Here is a 21211-nt window from a genome sequence, read left to right as displayed (position 1 = left end):
TGGAGCCAAACTGGAGTACATTTTTTAATTTGAGTTAAGTGCGGGAGTAGCTGTTTTTGAAAATAGCATCAAATCAATTAGTGCATATAGTAACAGTTGGCAATGTCGCATTACGTGATGATGTCATTTCGGTGACACTAAAAATTGACAATTGACATTCAGCATAGGCCTTAGGTTAGGTGTTATTTGTATTCTTCATTCTTCACTCAGTTGGTTCAGTAACTATTGAACAACACCACGTGATTAAGCTATCCACGTTTATAGCAAGGTCACGTGGGAGCTGTTAAAGCTCAGCTTAATCGTTTACCGAACCACGTGACGTCAGTCCTCTGACAATTCTGTTTTGTTTATGGCCTTTGGTTGAGTTGTTTTATTCCTAGTTTCTTTAAATTTATTCAGTAATAAACTAATAAAATAGGTTTTAATGCTTACATAGTGTTATATTGACCACTATTTGGATCAGGCGTAAGTATTCGTACTATTCCTACTTGTTAAAGCTTCCAAACTGCTAGTATCAACTGCAACAGCTTCAAAAACTTAAATTTACCTTGAATGCCAGTTTTAAAAACAACTATTTGCTAGGTGGTTTTACTGAAAAATGGACAGACGCAGTCCTCAATCTTTTAGTGACCAATTGGTTGGCTCCTATACAAAAAAACATAAGAAGCACCGCAGAGAAAGAGAAGACAAAGATGACAAGCCGCAGCTTAAGCTTATCCTCAAGGTAAGTGTATAAACTATAGTTACATGGTAAAGGACAAGAAAACAAACAATTCCTCCTCCCAAAGTGTGTGGAAACCACCTTGTTTTCGTCCCCTTTACAATTGATATTTTGAAAAACATGGACCATTTAGAAAATTGGAATTTGGTACATTTCAAGGTATTGGTATGTACTTCTAATAGTGGCAAAATTTTAATTTCCTTTATCAAATTTGAACCACAAAAGTGTGGAGAATAGTGACATTTTGTAAAAATTGGTTGCATTTACAATTTTCTTGCAGTTGTCTTCTTGGAGAGTAGTAATTTTGAGTTACTTCAATATGTACATTTGAATTTGATGTTTTAGAGGTTTTCTACCACATATTCTAGTCATATACGAATAATTCAGGATAAAGAAAACTTTATTTAAATGAACCCAAGATAATTTGGCAAGGACCTATGGAAATGTTTTGAATTGAACTTAGCAAAACAGACAGCCTTAGCACAGATTATTCCTTCTTAATTCAACCTTGCAAAGGAAAAATCTCTGTGATTAGAAGAAAATGGGTCTGTCTAACAATAACAGAAAATATTAGAAAGATTGATTCTGATGTGCACAAAAAAGATAAAAAATAAAGAGCTTTTATAAAAAACCATTAAAGAAATCATAAATGTAGATGAAAGACTTAACCAGCTTAATAATGTGCTACCCAGAAATATTGTTTTAGTGAAAATGTGTTAAATACTCCATCAAGAATTTTTAATTTAGATGATTTAGGATTTACTTACTACTAATCCAAAAACCCAGCCAAAGTAAGTAAATTAACATTTTTATGAAGTAAATGTTTGTTTACATATATTTTTATTTTTTTAAAAGATTGATTGTAGTCTATTGATGTCCATATAAATAATTAATGAACTGTGTTATTCTTTAATGGTCATTTACTGGCAAATAATTGATCAAAGAGGCACATTATGGTCAACTATTGCAAAAACTACATGTGTAAGTTTACAGTGCTGAAAAAGTTGCAATGACAAAGTGTCAATCACTTTGAATTATCTCTTCAAATAAGCTCTAGGAATAGGAATTTTTCAAATGTTAAAACGGTATATTGTTGAACTCTAAATTACGCAACTTTGCCTTTATTGAACCGACCTCGTATCTCTTAATGTTGCTGAGATCCCAATGATGTGGCGATGGATAGATTTGTTTCGAGAAATAGAAAAATATGTTAAATACAATAGTTTTAGAGAATATTGAGAAGCATAGTCTAAAATTACTTTTTCTTACAGATAAAATATAAATTTTTTTATAATTATAATTTTTTAACACATTTTTAGATTCTATATAATTTTAAAACTTTTTTGTTAATGATGTCATATACCTAAACCTAATAGTTTTTATAATATTTATGTTATTTCACAAAAATGTTATCATTCTTTCTAAAGGTAGAATACTCATATTTGGTTTGAACGTTCTACAGGATCTTCATTAGTTATCAAATTTGGCACCTTTTGTCTAATTTAACTGCCCATAGCTCTTGGTATTTTTATAGTCTAGGTCATATCTAGGCAAATGGTAGATTCTTTACATAAAGAAATGACAAATAACCCTGATTTCGTATATTTTTAAAGGAAGCCTGAAGAAAAGGCTCATCCCACATAATGTAAAATTGTGTTTCAATACATGTAAATAGGGAAGCTTAGTATGAAATGTAGGAGTTAAAAAAATGACTTCAGATTCTGATCAGCTGATTTATAACCTCATCAGGAATGGAGTCTGGAGAGTACAATGTTGCCAAATAACCCATTTTATAGTACAACACAAAAACTCTTATTTCCTTTCTTTCTTGTTTTTAGGTTGTTGTTATTGTAGGAAACTTAAAAACGATAAACACTGAGGCGTTTATAGAAATAAAGATTGTCTTCTATCACTTCTAATTTGTCAAGATTAATTTGAATAGGTACAACTTTACAAACTGGCAACACAAAAGCAGAACTAGAAAAAAGCTGGTGATAGAAATGTCCCCTGGCAGCTAATTGGTTGAAAACCGTCTACGTCATTTCTAGCAAGCCTTTAAAATGTCGCTATGAAATTTGAATCTTTTTATTTAACTTTTGTTATGTTAGACTTAATAATAAAAAAATGTAGGATGACCCCTTTTTAAAGAAAATCACAGGACACAGGTCGTTTTTATTATAAAACAGACAAAAATGTTGCAAGATACTGGCCTAAACACATTCTTATCTTAAAAACGAAAAATATTGTTTGCTTAATTGGCACTTAAGTTAATAAACTATAACAGTGCAAACCACAGTAAAATCAGCCTTATGCAGCGTTAGGCAGTTTATTTCATTATGCAACTTAATTCAATTTAAGTGGACAGGTTAATTCATTATGATGCTCTATCAATCCCATCCAAACAATACTTTTTATACAAAGTTGATCAGGTTTTTCGTGACAAGCTTTTTAAGAAGATGATTTACGTCCTGATGAGGCTATTTGTTAGAATATTGTTTTGTAGTGTAGGGTAATAATGTATGACAGGTAAATGAAATTATTATTGAGGTGTCCTTAACAATAAAAGACTCACATTTTGTGGGGCTCACTGCTATTGGTCAACAACACAGTGGCCAGCTTAAACAATTTTCATTAATAACCTGGTTTATTGTGTAGAATCTCCAAAAATGGGTTTAGATGTAAATGACTTTCACATGGTTTGAGATGTAAAGTATTTCACAAGACATCCATTTTGTAGTATTCACAAGGGTTAGTAATTCAGTTTTGTTATCCATACTTTCATTATTTTCTAATATCAACTAAAAAATATAGGTAGGGTCAAACAATACTCCAGAACATGAGGATGGCAGTCAGGGCAGCCAACATATGCTTGTTGACGGTGAGGAGTCCATGTTATTGGGTAACACTCATAACCTTAATAGATATTGAACTCTGAATCAATAAATTGTTATAATACCGTTAGATCCAAACGATCCGTCATATGCTCTGCATCGCGCCCATCACAAAAAGTCCAAGAAGAAGAAGAAGAAGAAAGACAGAAACAAGGATAAGGACCGAGAAAGACGGCATAAACACCATCACAAAGATAAAAAGAGGAAACGGGATGAGTTTGAAGATGGAGAAAACGTTGAAGGTTGTTATATTAATATTCAGGGTGGCCCAAATTGATGTGTTAATTTTAGAAATTGATTCTATTAACTCCATGGGAGGGTACTCAATGGATAATTCGCCAGGTGGACAGCGTGAACCTCGCACTTGTGTGATTAAAAAAATTCAAGAGAGAGCGCCACTATCGAAAGCTCTAGATCATTTGTTGACCTTACTGGAAAAGAAGGATCCTCAAAACTTTTTCGCGTGGCCTGTCACTGATGCTATTGCCCCGGGATACTCGAAAATTATTTCCAAACCCATGGATTTTAGTACTATGCGACAGAAAGTTGAAGATAATGAGTACGGTAGTTTAAAGGTTAGCCTCTGCTTATTATATTGTGCAGGAAGTTGCTGACGATAATTGGTTTGAAGGATTTTTCAGAAGATTTCCAATTGATGTGCGACAATGCGATGAAATATAATCACGTGGATACGGTGTATTACAAAGCCAGTAAAAAGCTGTTGCAAGCGGGACAGAAAATATTGCAATCAGATAAATTGGGATGGTTGCTTCAGATAGCTCCGGAGCTAACCGAGGCCGAGCTCGGGTTTGAAGTTACTGCAGAAATGCGAGCGTCGGCTGGCCGACTGGAAGACTCTGAAACCGTTGTCAAAACTGAGACCAAAGAACCTCCAACTCCTGAAGAGGTAAGTTTACGGGTTGTATTGACTTTGCAGCGTTTTGGAATGATTGGTTGCAGATTCTTGCTCAAGCCAAGGCGGCTGCCAGACATGCCAGAGCTCGATTGAAGGCTTTTGGCCCTTCTATGGGATATTTAAGAGCGCGTCGGGATGGTTCCGCCCAGTTGGCAATATTGGTGGGAAACAACATGGGAAAGAAAAAGGGTGTGGCACCGCTGGGAGCTGTGGTTGGCAGATTGAATGATGGCACAGCCCATTTACAGGTTAGTGAGTGTTTATATTACAAATATTTTTATTAACGTTGTGTGATCAAGTGTGTTTTATAGTTTTGTAGCTCAATGAAGTGGGTTTTGATATTTGACACTCTTATGACTGAACTATATGCCATATAGTCAGTTTGAGCATGGATTTTGTAAAAACCGTACTCATGGGGATGTATAAAATATAATTGAACATTTTTACAGCATTTCATTTGTCTAAGTCTATTTTATAGCTCTTTGGAGTGTGTTTTGACAGTTGACACTTCTATGACAAACTTAACTACATGTCAAACAGTCAGGTTTAGCTTGAAATTTGTCTAAACTTTACTTATGGAGGGGTAAAATGTAAATTTCTTTTTAAACTTATTCAGTTGTCTTTGAAGTATGTTTTGTAATTTTATACCGCCATAGAGAAAGTTTTGACAGTTGTCACTTTCATGGCAGACTACTCTACATGACCGTTTGACAATTTTGACATAAAATCACCAAAAAACCTACTCATGGAGATATAAAATACAATTAAATGCTTTTAGACTGATTCAGCTGTCTATTAAGTGTGTTTTATAGTTTTATAGCTCCATGGAGTGGGTTTTGACAGTTCACTTATATGACAAACTTAACTACATGTCAAACAGTGAGGTTTAGCTTGAAAGTGGTCTAAACTTTACTTATGGAGGGGTAAAATGTAAATTTCTTTTTAAACTTATACAGTTGTCTTTGAAGTATGTTTTGTAATTTTATACCGCCATAGAGAAAGTTTTGACAGTTGTCACTTTCATGGCAGACTACTCTACATGACAGTTTGACAATTTTGACACAAAACCACCAAAAAACCTACTCATGGAGATGTAAAATACGATTAAATGCTTTTAGACTGATTCAGCTGTCTATTAAGTGTGTTTTATAGTTTTACAGCTCCATGGAGTGGGTTTTGACAGTTCACTCGTATGACAGGCTTAACTAGGTGTCAAACAGTCAGTTTTAGCTTGAAATTTGTCTAAACTTTACTTATGGAGGGGTAAAATGTAAATTTCTTTTTAAACTTATTCAGTTGTCTTTGAAATAGGTTTTGTAATTTTATACCGCCATAGAGACAGTTTTGACAGTTGTCACTTTCATGGCAGACTACTCTACATGACAGTTTGACAATTTTGACATAAAACCACCGAAAAACCTACTCATGGAGATGTAAAATACAATTAAATGCTTTTAGACTGATTCAGCTGTCTATTAAGTGTGTTTTATAGTTTTATAGCTCCATGGAGTGGGTTTTGACAGTTCACTCATATTACAAACTTAACTACATGTCAAACAGTCAGTTTTAGCTTGAAAGTGGTCTAAACTTTACTTATGGAGGGGTAAAATGTAAATTTCTTTTTAAACTTATTCAGTTGTCTTTCAAGTATGTTTTGTAATTTTATACCGCCATAGAGAAAGTTTTGACAGTTGTCACTTTCATGGCAGACTACTCTACATGACAGTTTGACAATTTTGACACAAAACCACCGAAAAACCTACTCATGGAGATGTAAAATACAGTTAAATGCTTTTAGACTGATTGAGCTGTTTTTCAAGTGTGTTTTATACTTTTATAGCTCCATGGAGTGGGTTTTGACAGTTCACTCGTATGACAGACTTAACTACGTGTCAAACAGTCAGTTTTAGCTTGAAAGTGGTCTAAACTTTACTTATGGAGGGGTAAAATGTAAATTTCTTTTTAAACTTATTCAGTTGTCTTTCAAGTATGTTTTGTAATTTTATACCGCCATAGAGAAAGTTTTGACAGTTGTCACTTTCATGGCAGACTACTCTACATGACAGTTTGACAATTTTGACACAAAACCACCAAAAAACCTACTCATGGAGATGTAAAATACGATTAAATGCTTTTAGACTGATTCAGCTGTCTATTAAGTGTGTTTTATAGTTTTACAGCTCCATGGAGTGGGTTTTGACAGTTCACTCATATGACAGACTTAACTACGTGTCAAACAGTCAGTTTTAGCTTGAAAGTGGTCTAAACTTTACTTATGGAGGGGTAAAATGTAAATTTCTTTTTAAACTTATTCAGTTGTCTTTGAAGTATGTTTTGTAATTTTATACCGCCATAGAGAAAGTTTTGACAGTTGTCACTTTCATGGCAGACTACTCTACATGATAGATTGACAATTTTGATATAAAATCACCAAAAAACCTACTCATGGAGATATAAAATACAATTAAATGCTTTTAGACTGATTCAGCTGTCTATTAAGTGTGTTTTATAGTTTTATAGCTCCATGGAGTGGGTTTTGATAATTCACTCATATGACAGGCTTAACTACGTGTCAAACAGTCAGTTTTAGCTTGATATTTGTCTAAACTTTACTTAAGGAGGGGTAAAATGTAAATTTCTTTTTAAACTTATTCAGTTGTCTTTGAAATATGTTTCGTAATTTTGTTACCGCCATAGAGAAAGTTTTGACAGTTGTCACTTTCATGGCAGACTACTCTACATGATAGATTGACAATTTTGACATAAAATCAGCGAAAAACCTACTCATCAAGATGTAAAATACAATTAAATGCTTTTAGACTGATTCAGCTGTCTATTAAGTGTGTTTTATAGTTTTACAGCTCCATGGAGTGGGTTTTGACAGTTCACTCATATGACAGGCTTAACTACGTGTCAAACAGTCAGTTTTAGCTTGAAATTTGTCTAAACTTTACTTATGGAGGGGTAAAATGTAAATTTCTTTTTAAACTTATTCAGTTGTCTTTGAAATATGTTTTGTAATTTTATACCGCCATAGAGAAAGTTTTGACAGTTGTCACTTTCATGGCAGACTACTCTACATGACAGTTTGACAATTTTGACATAAAACCACCGAAAAACCTACTTATCAAGATGTAAAATACAGTTAAATGCTTTTAGACTGATTCAGCTGTTTTTCAAGTGTGTTTTATACTTTTATAGCTCCATGGAGTGGGTTTTGACAGTTCACTCGTATGACAAACTTAACTACGTGTCAAACAGTCAGTTTTAGCTTGAAAGTTGTCTAAACTTTACTTATGGAGGGGTAAAATGTAAATTTCTTTTTAAACTTATTCAGTTGTCTTTGAAATATGTTTTGTAATTTTATACCACCATAGAGAAAGTTTTGACAGTTGTCACTTTCATGGCAGACTACTCTACATGATAGATTGACATAAAATCACCAAAAAACCTACTCATCAAGATGTAAAATACAGTTAAATGCTTTTAGACTGATTGAGCTGTTTTTCAAGTGTGTTTTATACTTTTATAGCTCCATGGAGTGGGTTTTGACAGTTCACTCATATGACAAACTTAACTACATGTCAAACAGTCAGGTTTAGCTTGATATTTGTCTAAACTTTACTTATGGAGGGGTAAAATGTAAATTTCTTTTTAAACTTATACAGTTGTCTTTGAAGTATGTTTTGTAATTTTATACCGCCATAGAGAAAGTTTTGACAGTTGTCACTTTCATGGCAGACTACTCTACATGATAGATTGACAATTTTGACATAAAACCATCGAAAAACCTACTCATCAAGATGTAAAATACAATTAAATGCTTTTAGACTAATTCAGCTGTCTATTAAGTGTGTTTTATAGTTTTACAGCTCCATGGAGTGGGTTTTGACAGTTCACTCATATGGCAGACTTAACTACGTGTCAAATAGTCAGTTTCAGCTTGGAACTTCAGCATAAAAGCATAAAACCACTAAAAAACCTACTCCTGGAAATGTAAAATACAATTGAACGTTTTTAAACTAATTCAGCTGTTTATTAAGTGTGTTTTATGGTTTTATAGCTCGATGGAGTATGTTTTGACAGTTGACACTTTTATGATAAACTTAACTACATGTCAAATAGTCAGTTTTAGCTTAAAAGTTGTCGATATTTTACTCATGGAGGTGTAAAATACAATAGAACGTTTTTAAACCAATTCAGCTGTCTATTAAGTGTGTTTTATTGTTTTATACTTCTATGGAGTGGGTTTTGACAGCTGACATTTCTATGACGTACTTAACTACATTGTCATCTAGTCAGGTTTAGCTTGGACTTGGAACTTGTCAAAAATTGACTCATGGAGGTGTAAAATACAATTAAATGCTTTTAGACTGATTCAGCTGTCTATTAAGTGTGTTTTATAGTTTTACAGCTCCATGGAGTGGGTTTTGACAGTTCACTCATGTGACAGACTTAACTACGTGTCAAACAGTCAGTTTTAGCTTGGAACTTCTCAAAACTTTATTCATAAACGGGTAAAACGCAAATAATATTCTTTAAACTGATTCAGTTGCCTTTCATGTGTGTTTGTAGTTTTATACCTCGATAAAGAACGTTTTTCACTTGTCACTTCCATGACAGACTACACTATATGACAGATAGACAGTTTTGACATAAAACCACTTAAAAACCTACTCCTGGAAATGTAAAATACAATTGAACGTTTTTAAACCAATTTAGTTGTCTATTAAGTGTGTTTTATTGTTTTATACTTCTATGGAGTGGGTTTTGACAGTTGACATTTCTATGACAGGCTTAACTACATTGTCATATAGTCAGGTTTAGCTTGGACTTGGAACTTGTCAAAAATTGACTCATGGAGGTGTAAAATACAATTAGATGATTTTAGACTGCCTCAGCTGTTCTTCAAGTAGTAGAGCTCTTTGGAAGGGGGTTTTGACAGTTGACACTCCTATAACTGACTGGACTACATGTCACATAGTCAGCTTGAATCTTGTTAAAACTCATAAAGGGGTAAAATGCAAATAATTTTCTTTAAACTGATTCAGTTGTCTTTTGAAGTGTGTTTTGTACTTTTACGGTTCCATAACGCAAGTTTTGACAGTTGTCACTTCCATGTCAGTGCTACAGTACATGACATTATGACAGATTAAGTAACACCAGTTTTAAAAATATATAATTTTCTCAATTAAGGTGTTATTGCACCGTCGTATTTAAGCCAAATTTAGGTTAAACGCAGTTCAGACGGTGACTTTTTTCACTCGCTTTGTCACATTCAAAACCAAATTGAACATAAACTGCTCGGTTTAAAATAAGTCGGTGCAAATGGGGGTTAGTAAAATTTGAATTATCGCTTCCTGCAGGGTTTCAGAGAAGATAGAAGAAACACGGCTCGTCCGGTAAAACCATTATACTACGGAGCGTTTGGGTCATATGCCCCTAGCTACGACTCCGCTTTTGCTAATCTCACTAAAGAGGAATCCGCGATAGTTTTACGGACTTACGGCAGCGATCAGGCGGTACAGTATGCTGAGTCTGTGCAGGTAAACTACTGACATTCGCATGTAACGCTCAAAAGTTTAACAAAAACCCAACTGCAGGACTTTGTCAAAGGATGCGACTATGCTGAACACTTAGTAGATTCTTTGCTAGATCTTCTTACTGGAGGCGAACACTCGAAAACAAAAACAACAATAGAAGAAGGGAAACGTTTTAAAGGTATTTATGAAGCCATTGCTGTATATTGATTGTTTTCCCAACTAAAAACTAAATATCCTACCACTTTTATTATTTGCACTTTTTTGTAGCTCTTCAAATAACGGAGCTGGTGCATCCTGTCACTTTTTGCCTTGTAACTCCTTAGAGAGGCCCCTAGGGGCAAAAACATCTTAATATAATTTTGTAGAGGAAATTTCCTACATATTTCATTATTTACACTTTTTTGTAGCTCCTCAAACAACGGAGCTACGCTCAGTCGAAACGGAGTTAGTTTTAAAAATGCAGTTTGGTGCTCTCTGACACGTTTTGCATTGTAACTCTTTAAAGAGACTCTTAATGACAAGAACACCTTAATACAACCTTGTAGAGGATAAAATTTCCTATAAGTGTCAATATTTACTTTTTTTGTAACTCCTCAAATAACGGAGCTATGCTCAGTCAAAACGGAGTTAGTTTTAAGAAGCAGTTTGGTGCTCTCTGGCACTTTTTGCTTTGTAACTCCTTAAGGAGACCTTTATGGACAAAAACAACTTAATACAACCTTGTAGAGGATGAAATTTCTTACAACTCTCAATATTAACTTGTTTTGTAGCTCCCTAAATAACGAAGCTACGCTCAGTCGAAACGGAGTTAGTTTTAAAAAGCAATTTGGTGCTCTCTGACACGTTTTGCGTTATAACTCCATAAAGGCACTTTTAATGACAAGAACACCTTAATACAACCTTGTAGAGGATAAAATTTCCTACAACTGTTAATATTTACTTTTTTTGTAACTCCCCAAATAACGGAGCTACGCTCAATCGAAACGGAGTTAGTTTTAAAAAAGCAGTTTGGTGCTCTCTGACACGTTTTGCCTTGTAACTCTGTAAAGTGACTCTTAATAACAAGAATACCTTAATACAACCTTGTAGAGGATAAAATTTCCTACAACTCTCAATATTTACTTTTTTTGTAACCCTCCAAATAGCGGAGCTACGCTCAATCGAAACGGAGTTAGTTTCAAGAAGCAGTTTGGTGCTCTCTGGCACTTTTTGCCTTGTAACTCCTTAAGGAGACCTTTATGGACAAGAACACCTTAATACAACCTTGTAGAGGATGAAATTTCTTACAACTCTCAATATTTACTGTTTTTGTAGCTTCTCAAATAACGGAGCTACGCTCAGTCAAAACGGAGTTAGTTTCAAGAAGCAGTTTGGTGCTCTCTGGCACTTTTTGCTTTGTAACTCCTTAAGGATACCTTTATGGACAAAAACACCTTAATACAACCTTGTAGAGGATGAAATTTCCTACAACTCTCAATATTTACTTTTTTTGTTTCTTCTCAAATAACGGAGCTATGCTCAGTCAAAACGGAGTTAGTTTCAAGAAGCAGTTTGGTGCTCTCTGGCACTTTTTGCCTTGTAACTCCTTAAGGAGACCTTTATGGACAAAAACACCTTAATACAACCTTGTAGAGGATGAAATTTCCTACAACTCTCAATATTTACTTTTTTTGTTTCTTCTCAAATAACGGAGCTACGCTCAGTCAAAACGGAGTTAGTTTCAAGAAGCAGTTTGGTGCTCTCTGGCACTTTTTGCTTTGTAACTCCTTAAGGATACCTTTATGGACAAAAACACCTTAATACAACCTTGTAGAGGATGAAATTTCCTACAACTCTCAATATTTACTTTTTTTGTTTCTTCTCAAATAACGGAGCTATGCTCAGTCAAAACGGAGTTAGTTTCAAGAAGCAGTTTGGTGCTCTCTGGCACTTTTTGCCTTGTAACTCCTTAAGGAGACCTTTATGGACAAGAACACCTTAATACAACCTTGTAGAGGATGAAATTTCTTACAACTCTCAATATTTACTGTTTTTGTAGCTTCTCAAATAACGGAGCTACGCTCAGTCAAAACGGAGTTAGTTTCAAGAAGCAGTTTGGTGCTCTCTGGCACTTTTTGCTTTGTAACTCCTTAAGGATACCTTTATGGACAAAAACACCTTAATACAACCTTGTAGAGGATGAAATTTCCTACAACTCTCAATATTTACTGTTTTTGTAGCTTCTCAAATAACGGAGCTATGCTCAGTCAAAACGGAGTTAGTTTTAAGAAGCAATTTGGTGCTCTCTGGCACTTTTTGCCTTGTAACACCTTAAGGAAACCTTTATGGACAAAAACACCATAATACATCCTTGGAGAGGATAAAATTTCCTACAACTCTCATTATTTACTGTTTTTGTAGCTTCTCAAATAACGGAGCTATGCTCAGTCAAAACGGAGTTAGTTTTAAGAAGCAGTTTGGTGCTCTCTGGCACTTTTTGCCTTGTAACTCCTTAAGGAGACCTTTATGGACAAAAACACCTTAATACAACCTTGTAGAGGATGAAATTTCCTACAACTCTCAATATTTACTGTTTTTGTAGCTTCTCAAATAACGGAGCTATGCTCAGTCAAAACGGAGTTAGTTTTAAGAAGCAATTTGGTGCTCTCTGGCACTTTTTGCCTTGTAACACCTTAAGGAAACCTTTATGGACAAAAACACCATAATACATCCTTGGAGAGGATAAAATTTCCTACAACTCTCATTATTTACTGTTTTTGTAGCTTCTCAAATAACGGAGCTATGCTCAGTCAAAACGGAGTTAGTTTTAAGAAGCAGTTTGGTGCTCTCTGGCACTTTTTGCCTTGTAACACCTTAAGGAAACCTTTATGGACAAGAACACCTTAATACAACCTTGTAGAGGATGAAATTTCTTACAACTCTCAATATTTACTTTTTTTGTTTCTTCTCAAATAACGGAGCTATGCTCAGTCAAAACGGAGTTAGTTTTAAGAAGCAGTTTGGTGCTCTCTGGCACTTTTTGCCTTGTAACTCCTTAAGGAGACCTTTATGGACAAGAACACCTTAATACAACCTTGTAGAGGATGAAATTTCTTACAACTCTCAATATTTACTGTTTTTGTAGCTTCTCAAATAACGGAGCTACGCTCAGTCAAAACGGAGTTAGTTTCAAGAAGCAGTTTGGTGCTCTCTGGCACTTTTTGCTTTGTAACTCCTTAAGGATACCTTTATGGACAAAAACACCTTAATACAACCTTGTAGAGGATGAAATTTCCTACAACTCTCAATATTTACTCTTTTTGTAGCTTCTCAAATAACGGAGCTATGCTCAGTCAAAACGGAGTTAGTTTTAAGAAGCAATTTGGTGCTCTCTGGCACTTTTTGCCTTGTAACTCCTTAAGGAGACCGTTATGGACAAAAACACCATAATACATCCTTGGAGAGGATAAAATTTCCTACAACTCTCATTATTTACTGTTTTTGTAGCTTCTCAAATAACGGAGCTATGCTCAGTCAAAACGGAGTTAGTTTTAAGAAGCAGTTTGGTGCTCTCTGGCACTTTTTGCCTTGTAACACCTTAAGGAAACCTTTATGGACAAAAACACCTTAATACAACCTTGTAGAGAATGAAATTTCTTACAACTCTCAATATTTACTTTTTTGTAGCTTCTCAAATAACGGAGCTATGCTCAGTCAAAACGGAGTTAGTTTTAAGAAGCAGTTTGGTGCTCTCTGGCACTTTTTGCTTTGTAACTCCTTAAGGAGACCTTTATGGACAAGAACACCTTAATACAACCTTGTAGAGGATGAAATTTGTTACAACTCTCAATATTTACTTTTTTTGTAGCTTCTCAAATAACGGAGCTATGCTCAGTCAAAACGGAGTTAGTTTTAATAAGCAGTTTGGTGCTCTCTGGCACTTTTTGCTTTGTAACTCCTTAAGGAGACCTTTATGGACAAGAACACCTTAATACAACCTTGTAGAGGATGAAATTTCTTACAACTCTCAATATTTACTTTTTTTGTAGCTACTCAAATAACGGAGCTACGCTCAGTCAAAACGGAGTTAGTTTCAAGAAGCAGTTTGGTGCTCTCTGGCACTCTTTGCTTTTTAACTCCTTAAGGAGACCTTTATGGACAAGAACACCTTAATACAACCTTGTAGAGGATGAAATTTCTTACAACTCTCAATATTTACTGTTTTTGTAGCTTCTCAAATAACGGAGCTATGCTCAGTCAAAACGGAGTTAGTTTTAAGAAGCAGTTTGGTGCTCTCTGGCACTTTTTGCCTTGTAACTCCTTAAGGAGACCTTTATGGACAAAAACACCTTAATACAACCTTGTAGAGGATGAAATTTCCTACAACTCTCAATATTTACTGTTTTTGTAGCTTCTCAAATAACGGAGCTATGCTCAGTCAAAACGGAGTTAGTTTTAAGAAGCAATTTGGTGCTCTCTGGCACTTTTTGCCTTGTAACACCTTAAGGAAACCTTTATGGACAAAAACACCATAATACATCCTTGGAGAGGATAAAATTTCCTACAACTCTCATTATTTACTGTTTTTGTAGCTTCTCAAATAACGGAGCTATGCTCAGTCAAAACGGAGTTAGTTTTAAGAAGCAGTTTGGTGCTCTCTGGCACTTTTTGCCTTGTAACACCTTAAGGAAACCTTTATGGACAAGAACACCTTAATACAACCTTGTAGAGGATGAAATTTCTTACAACTCTCAATATTTACTTTTTTTGTTTCTTCTCAAATAACGGAGCTATGCTCAGTCAAAACGGAGTTAGTTTTAAGAAGCAGTTTGGTGCTCTCTGGCACTTTTTGCCTTGTAACTCCTTAAGGAGACCTTTATGGACAAGAACACCTTAATACAACCTTGTAGAGGATGAAATTTCTTACAACTCTCAATATTTACTGTTTTTGTAGCTTCTCAAATAACGGAGCTACGCTCAGTCAAAACGGAGTTAGTTTCAAGAAGCAGTTTGGTGCTCTCTGGCACTTTTTGCTTTGTAACTCCTTAAGGATACCTTTATGGACAAAAACACCTTAATACAACCTTGTAGAGGATGAAATTTCCTACAACTCTCAATATTTACTCTTTTTGTAGCTTCTCAAATAACGGAGCTATGCTCAGTCAAAACGGAGTTAGTTTTAAGAAGCAATTTGGTGCTCTCTGGCACTTTTTGCCTTGTAACTCCTTAAGGAGACCGTTATGGACAAAAACACCATAATACATCCTTGGAGAGGATAAAATTTCCTACAACTCTCATTATTTACTGTTTTTGTAGCTTCTCAAATAACGGAGCTATGCTCAGTCAAAACGGAGTTAGTTTTAAGAAGCAGTTTGGTGCTCTCTGGCACTTTTTGCCTTGTAACACCTTAAGGAAACCTTTATGGACAAAAACACCTTAATACAACCTTGTAGAGAATGAAATTTCTTACAACTCTCAATATTTACTTTTTTGTAGCTTCTCAAATAACGGAGCTATGCTCAGTCAAAACGGAGTTAGTTTTAAGAAGCAGTTTGGTGCTCTCTGGCACTTTTTGCTTTGTAACTCCTTAAGGAGACCTTTATGGACAAGAACACCTTAATACAACCTTGTAGAGGATGAAATTTGTTACAACTCTCAATATTTACTTTTTTTGTAGCTTCTCAAATAACGGAGCTATGCTCAGTCAAAACGGAGTTAGTTTTAATAAGCAGTTTGGTGCTCTCTGGCACTTTTTGCTTTGTAACTCCTTAAGGAGACCTTTATGGACAAGAACACCTTAATACAACCTTGTAGAGGATGAAATTTCTTACAACTCTCAATATTTACTTTTTTTGTAGCTACTCAAATAACGGAGCTACGCTCAGTCAAAACGGAGTTAGTTTCAAGAAGCAGTTTGGTGCTCTCTGGCACTCTTTGCTTTTTAACTCCTTAAGGAGACCTTTATGGACAAGAACACCTTAATACAACCTTGTAGAGGATGAAATTTCTTACAACTCTCAATATTTACTGTTTTTGTAGCTTCTCAAATAACGGAGCTATGCTCAGTCAAAACGGAGTTAGTTTTAATAAGCAGTTTGGTGCTCTCTGGCACTTTTTGCTTTGTAACTCCTTAAGGAGACCTTTATGGACAAAAACACCTTATTACAACCTTGTAGAGGATGAAATTTCCTACAACTCTCAATATTTACTTTTTTTGTAGCTTCTCAAATAACGGAGCTATGCTCAGTCAAAACGGAGTTAGTTTTAAGAAGCAGTTTGGTGCTCTCTGGCACTTTTTGCCTTGTAACTCCTTAAGGAGACCTTTATGGACAAGAACACCTTAATACAACCTTGTAGAGGATGAAATTTCCTACAACTCTCAATATTTACTGTTTTTGTAGCTTCTCAAATAACGGAGCTACGCTCAGTCAAAACGGAGTTAGTTTTAAGAAGCAGTTTGGTGCTCTCTGGCACTTTTTGCTTTGTAACTCCTTAAGGAGACCTTTATGGACAAGAACACCTTAATACAACCTTGTAGAGGATGAAATTTCTTACAACTCTCAATATTTACTTTTTTTGTAGCTACTCAAATAACGGAGCTACGCTCAGTCAAAACGGAGTTAGTTTCAAGAAGCAGTTTGGTGCTCTCTGGCACTCTTTGCTTTTTAACTCCTTAAGGAGACCTTTATGGACAAGAACACCTTAATACAACCTTGTAGAGGATGAAATTTCTTACAACTCTCAATATTTACTGTTTTTGTAGCTTCTCAAATAACGGAGCTATGCTCAGTCAAAACGGAGTTAGTTTTAATAAGCAGTTTGGTGCTCTCTGGCACTTTTTGCTTTGTAACTCCTTAAGGAGACCTTTATGGACAAAAACACCTTATTACAACCTTGTAGAGGATGAAATTTCCTACAACTCTCAATATTTACTTTTTTTGTAGCTTCTCAAATAACGGAGCTATGCTCAGTCAAAACGGAGTTAGTTTTAAGAAGCAGTTTGGTGCTCTCTGGCACTTTTTGCCTTGTAACTCCTTAAGGAGACCTTTATGGACAAGAACACCTTAATACAACCTTGTAGAGGATGAAATTTCTTACAACTCTCAATATTTACTGTTTTTGTAGCTTCTCAAATAACGGAGCTACGCTCAGTCAAAACGGAGTTAGTTTCAAGAAGCAGTTTGGTGCTCTCTGGCACTTTTTGCTTTGTAACTCCTTAAGGATACCTTTATGGACAAAAACACCTTAATACAACCTTGTAGAGGATGAAATTTCCTACAACTCTCAATATTTACTCTTTTTGTAGCTTCTCAAATAACGGAGCTACGCTCAGTCAAAACGGAGTTAGTTTTAAGAAGCAGTTTGGTGCTCTCTGGCACTTTTTGCTTTGTAACTCCTTAAGGAGACCTTTATGGACAAGAACACTTTAATACAACCTTGTAGAGGATGAAATTTGTTACAACTCTCAATATTTACTTTTTTTGTAGCTTCTCAAATAACGGAGCTATGCTCAGTCAAAACGGAGTTAGTTTTAAGAAGCAGTTTGGTGCTCTCTGGCACTTTTTGCTTTGTAACTCCTTAAGGAGACCTTTATGGACAAAAACACCTTAATACAACCTTGTAGAGGATGAAATTTCTTACAACTCTCAATATTTACTGTTTTTGTAGCTTCTCAAATAACGGAGCTATGCTCAGTCAAAACGGAGTTAGTTTTAAGAAGCAGTTTGGTGCTCTCTGGCACTTTTTGCCTTGTAACACCTTAAGGAAACCTTTATGGACAAGAACACCTTAATACAACCTTGTAGAGGATGAAATTTCTTACAACTCTCAATATTTACTTTTTTTGTTTCTTCTCAAATAACGGAGCTATGCTCAGTCAAAACGGAGTTAGTTTTAAGAAGCAGTTTGGTGCTCTCTGGCACTTTTTGCCTTGTAACTCCTTAAGGAGACCTTTATGGACAAGAACACCTTAATACAACCTTGTAGAGGATGAAATTTCCTACAACTCTCAATATTTACTTTTTTTGTAGCTCCTTAAATAACGAAGCTACGCTCAGTCGAAACGGAGTTAGTTTTAAAAAGCAATTTGGTGCTCTCTGACACTTTTTGCTTTGTAACTCTTTATAGAGACTCTTAATAACAAGAATACCTTAATACAACCTTGTAGAGGATGAAATTTCCTACAACTCTCAATATTTACTTTTTTTGTAGCTCAGTCGAAACGGATTTAATTTTAAAATAGCAGTTTCTGGACCTTTTTGTCTGTAACTCCTTAAGAAGGCCCTTAAGGCAAAAACATCGTAATACAATTTTGTTGAGAATAAAATTTCCTACAGTTTTCATTATTTACATTTTTTGTAGCTTCTCAAATAACGGAGCTACGCTCAGTCAAAACGGAGTTAGTTTTAAAAAGCACTTTTATGCTCTCTGACACGTTTTGCCTTGTAACTCGATAAAGAGACTCTTAATAACAAGGATACCTTAATACAACCTTGTAGAGGATAAAACTCTCAATATTTACTTTTTTTGTTTCTTCTCAAATAACGGAGCTATGCTCAGTCAAAACGGAGTTAGTCTCAAGAAGGAGTTTGGTGCTCTCTGGCACTTTTTGCCTTGTAACTCCTTAAGGAGACCTTTATGGACAAAAGCGCCTTAATACAACCTTGGAGAGGATAAAGTTTCCTACAACTCTCATTATTTACTTTTTTTGAAGCTTCTCAAATAACGGAGCTATGCTCAGTCGAAACGGAGTTAGTTTTTAAAGAGCGGTTCGGTGCAAACTTTTTGCCTTATTACTACCTTTTTAATTGATCAAACACTGATTATAAATTTCTTAGCAAAATTATATAAAAACAAATATTATTTGACATTTTAGAGGAAGAAGAGGCAGTCAGAACAGTGTTGGAAACTACCCCCACCGATTCGGTTAAAGTAAACGTAGACGAACTAAGATCTTTATCTGGTGAGTTAAATGTTGTCCAATTTACCTTTGTGCGTTGATTCTACGTATTTTTTTTGTACAAAGACATGGGAATCGACGTTAAATTCCTCGATACCATGGAAGAGGAGATCAAACAAGCTGAAGACCGTCAGGAGATGCAACAAAAACTAAACGACATGTGCCAACTTTTGGAGAAACTGCAGAAAACTCAATACGAACGGCTGTCGCAGCCTCCGCCCGTTTCGTTGCACAACGTCGCAGGTCCAACTAGAGAAGAAACGAACATTGCCGAACAATGCGTCGAGGGGCTCACTGAGATTACGAAAAAAGTGACTCCGGCCGCTGTTGCTCCAGTTCCGGCCATTCGCAGAGCGCTGGGTGTTCCCGTTGCCCCGCCAGTTCCTGATCCTGAGCCGGATCTGGAGACTGAATTGAGGCAGTTTTTAGAGCAGGTAAGTGAGTTTTAGGATTAGTTTGCGGTGTTTTTCATTTCGCGATTATTATTCAGGCGCAGCAGCCGGTTCACTTAGAAGGCGACAACGCAATCGAGGATATGTTGATTGATTGAAAGGGTGCTCGGTGTTTTTAAGTATTTATACAATATTGCGTCTATAAATTTAAGAATAAAGTTCCAGATGTGTCAATGTCGGTTTTTGGGTTGAAACCTAATCCCATCAATTAGTACAAAATGATAATATTTGCAACATATTACACTACTTCACAAACCGAAAAAAAGATACATTTTTTAGACTCTAAGGCACCCTTTCTAAGTGGAAAAGCTTGAAAATTACATGCAATACATCGTTGCCAAAAACAAAACTCATTTTGGCAATGTCGGAAAGCTCAAAAAGCTTTTAGTTTGTGGGGTTGGAAAAACGTAAGCCACTTTGACGAACTGAACTAGCTATGACGTTTAATGACAGGCTTGTCAGTGCCGTGAAACTGTAAAATGTCAAATAGTCGCGCCTCTTCGATGAATTACTCCGCAAATACTTATTCTTAACTCTGTAAAAGTTAAACTTGTCAGTAGTGATTTTAACAGGGTCTTTGATATGTTTTTACGTCACCTGACAGCTGAATTACCAATCCAAAATATAGTTTTACCGTTTGATAAATTCAACTGTACATTGTAGAGCTCGAATCAGCTAAGAAAAGGCCACAGGCGTCATCAAACGATGATGTCACGATCTCTGTACGTCTCGCTTTAAATATTGCTGCTCTCGTTACTTTCCAAGTTGTTGCAGCCAGTCAGTGGCGTGCTATTATTTTATCAGTAAAATGAAACATTTTCGTCGTTTTTAATAAAGAAAATAAAAGACAACAAGTTTTTCAAAGGAATGGAAACTCCTTCTGCTTCTTTCTTCATAAATTGTAAGACGTTACTGACGATTTCACGGCCTTGGCTGTATATGATAACACCTTTCTTTCCAACCTTTTTGAAAGACATTTTGACAAAATAACGTTTTTTATTCATAACACTATGTGAACTTCAACTGCGACCATCAACAATACAACCAAAACACCAGACTAAAACGGAACCTAACCTAACCCCCTAAGTCTCCCTGTCCGCCACTACATTTTTTTAAACTTGGCAACACCGTTTAGAGTGCCGGCTAGTAAAAGCATATAAAAAGGTCCAAATGTACCTGGCCGCTGCCGCATCTGTTTTAATTGTGTCCAAGTAAAAACCGTACTACGTTGCCAAGTGGCTTTTTGACCGCTTAACAATATATTTTCGGGAATATTTTAATAGGACGCCTCTGATTATATCTAATGCGACGGCAACTGTAGAAGGAGAAAGAAATAGTTTTAAAAACTGCGTCATTGATGATGCGGTGGCCTTTTCTCATCTGATTCGAGCTCTATTCATAGTTTTATGGATCGTTTCGTGAACGTTACGTGACGTAAGTATCAAAGTGTTTCTTAACGTTAGAAGAGAAATTTGACTCCACGGAGCTGTATACACACCTTACAGATGCAATTCCTCAAAGAAACCACGTATATTTGGCATTTTATACTTTTACGTCAGTGGTGAGTAAGTTTTGACAGTTCTGACAGCTGTCACGTGACGCGATCATAGTATTAAAGTGTTTCTTTACGTCCCAACTGTCAAATTTGACTCCATAAAGCTTTAAACACAACTCCAGTGTAATTACTCAAAGAAAAACATCTCTTTGGTCTTTTATACTTTTAGGTCATCGGTGAGTGATATTTGACAGT

General features: G+C 35.5%; 1 protein-coding gene across 1 annotated transcript; it reads left to right on the top strand.

Moving 5' to 3' along the window:
• Positions 1-308: 308 nt before the first annotated feature.
• Positions 309-19635, top strand: Brd7-9 (Bromodomain containing 7/9). Its single transcript, XM_081976684.1, has 12 exons — positions 309-465; positions 583-724; positions 3533-3620; positions 3684-3854; positions 3904-4187; positions 4244-4519; positions 4573-4776; positions 9895-10074; positions 10132-10249; positions 18926-19012; positions 19076-19443; positions 19500-19635. The coding sequence occupies exons 2-12, from the start codon at positions 599-601 to the stop codon at positions 19557-19559; spliced, it is 1962 nt and encodes a 653-aa protein (XP_081832810.1). The 5' UTR covers positions 309-465; positions 583-598; the 3' UTR covers positions 19560-19635.
• Positions 19636-21211: the final 1576 nt, after the last annotated feature.

This window comes from Ips typographus, linkage group LG3 (genome assembly GCF_016097725.1).
Source record: "Ips typographus isolate SLU linkage group LG3, UJ_Ityp_2.0, whole genome shotgun sequence".
Lineage (NCBI taxonomy): Eukaryota > Metazoa > Arthropoda > Insecta > Coleoptera > Curculionidae > Ips > Ips typographus.
This window is presented reverse-complemented; position numbering and strand designations above follow the sequence as displayed.

Coding starts and splice junctions, on each gene's coding strand:
- Brd7-9 (XM_081976684.1), top strand. CDS start 599: ATGGACAGACGCAGTCCTCAATCTTTTAGTGACCAATTGGTTGGCTCC. Junction 4,188..4,243: donor ATGAGTACGGTAGTTTAAAG/GTTAGCCTCTGC, acceptor ATTGGTTTGAAG/GATTTTTCAGAAGATTTCCA. Junction 19,444..19,499: donor TGAGGCAGTTTTTAGAGCAG/GTAAGTGAGTTT, acceptor ATTATTATTCAG/GCGCAGCAGCCGGTTCACTT.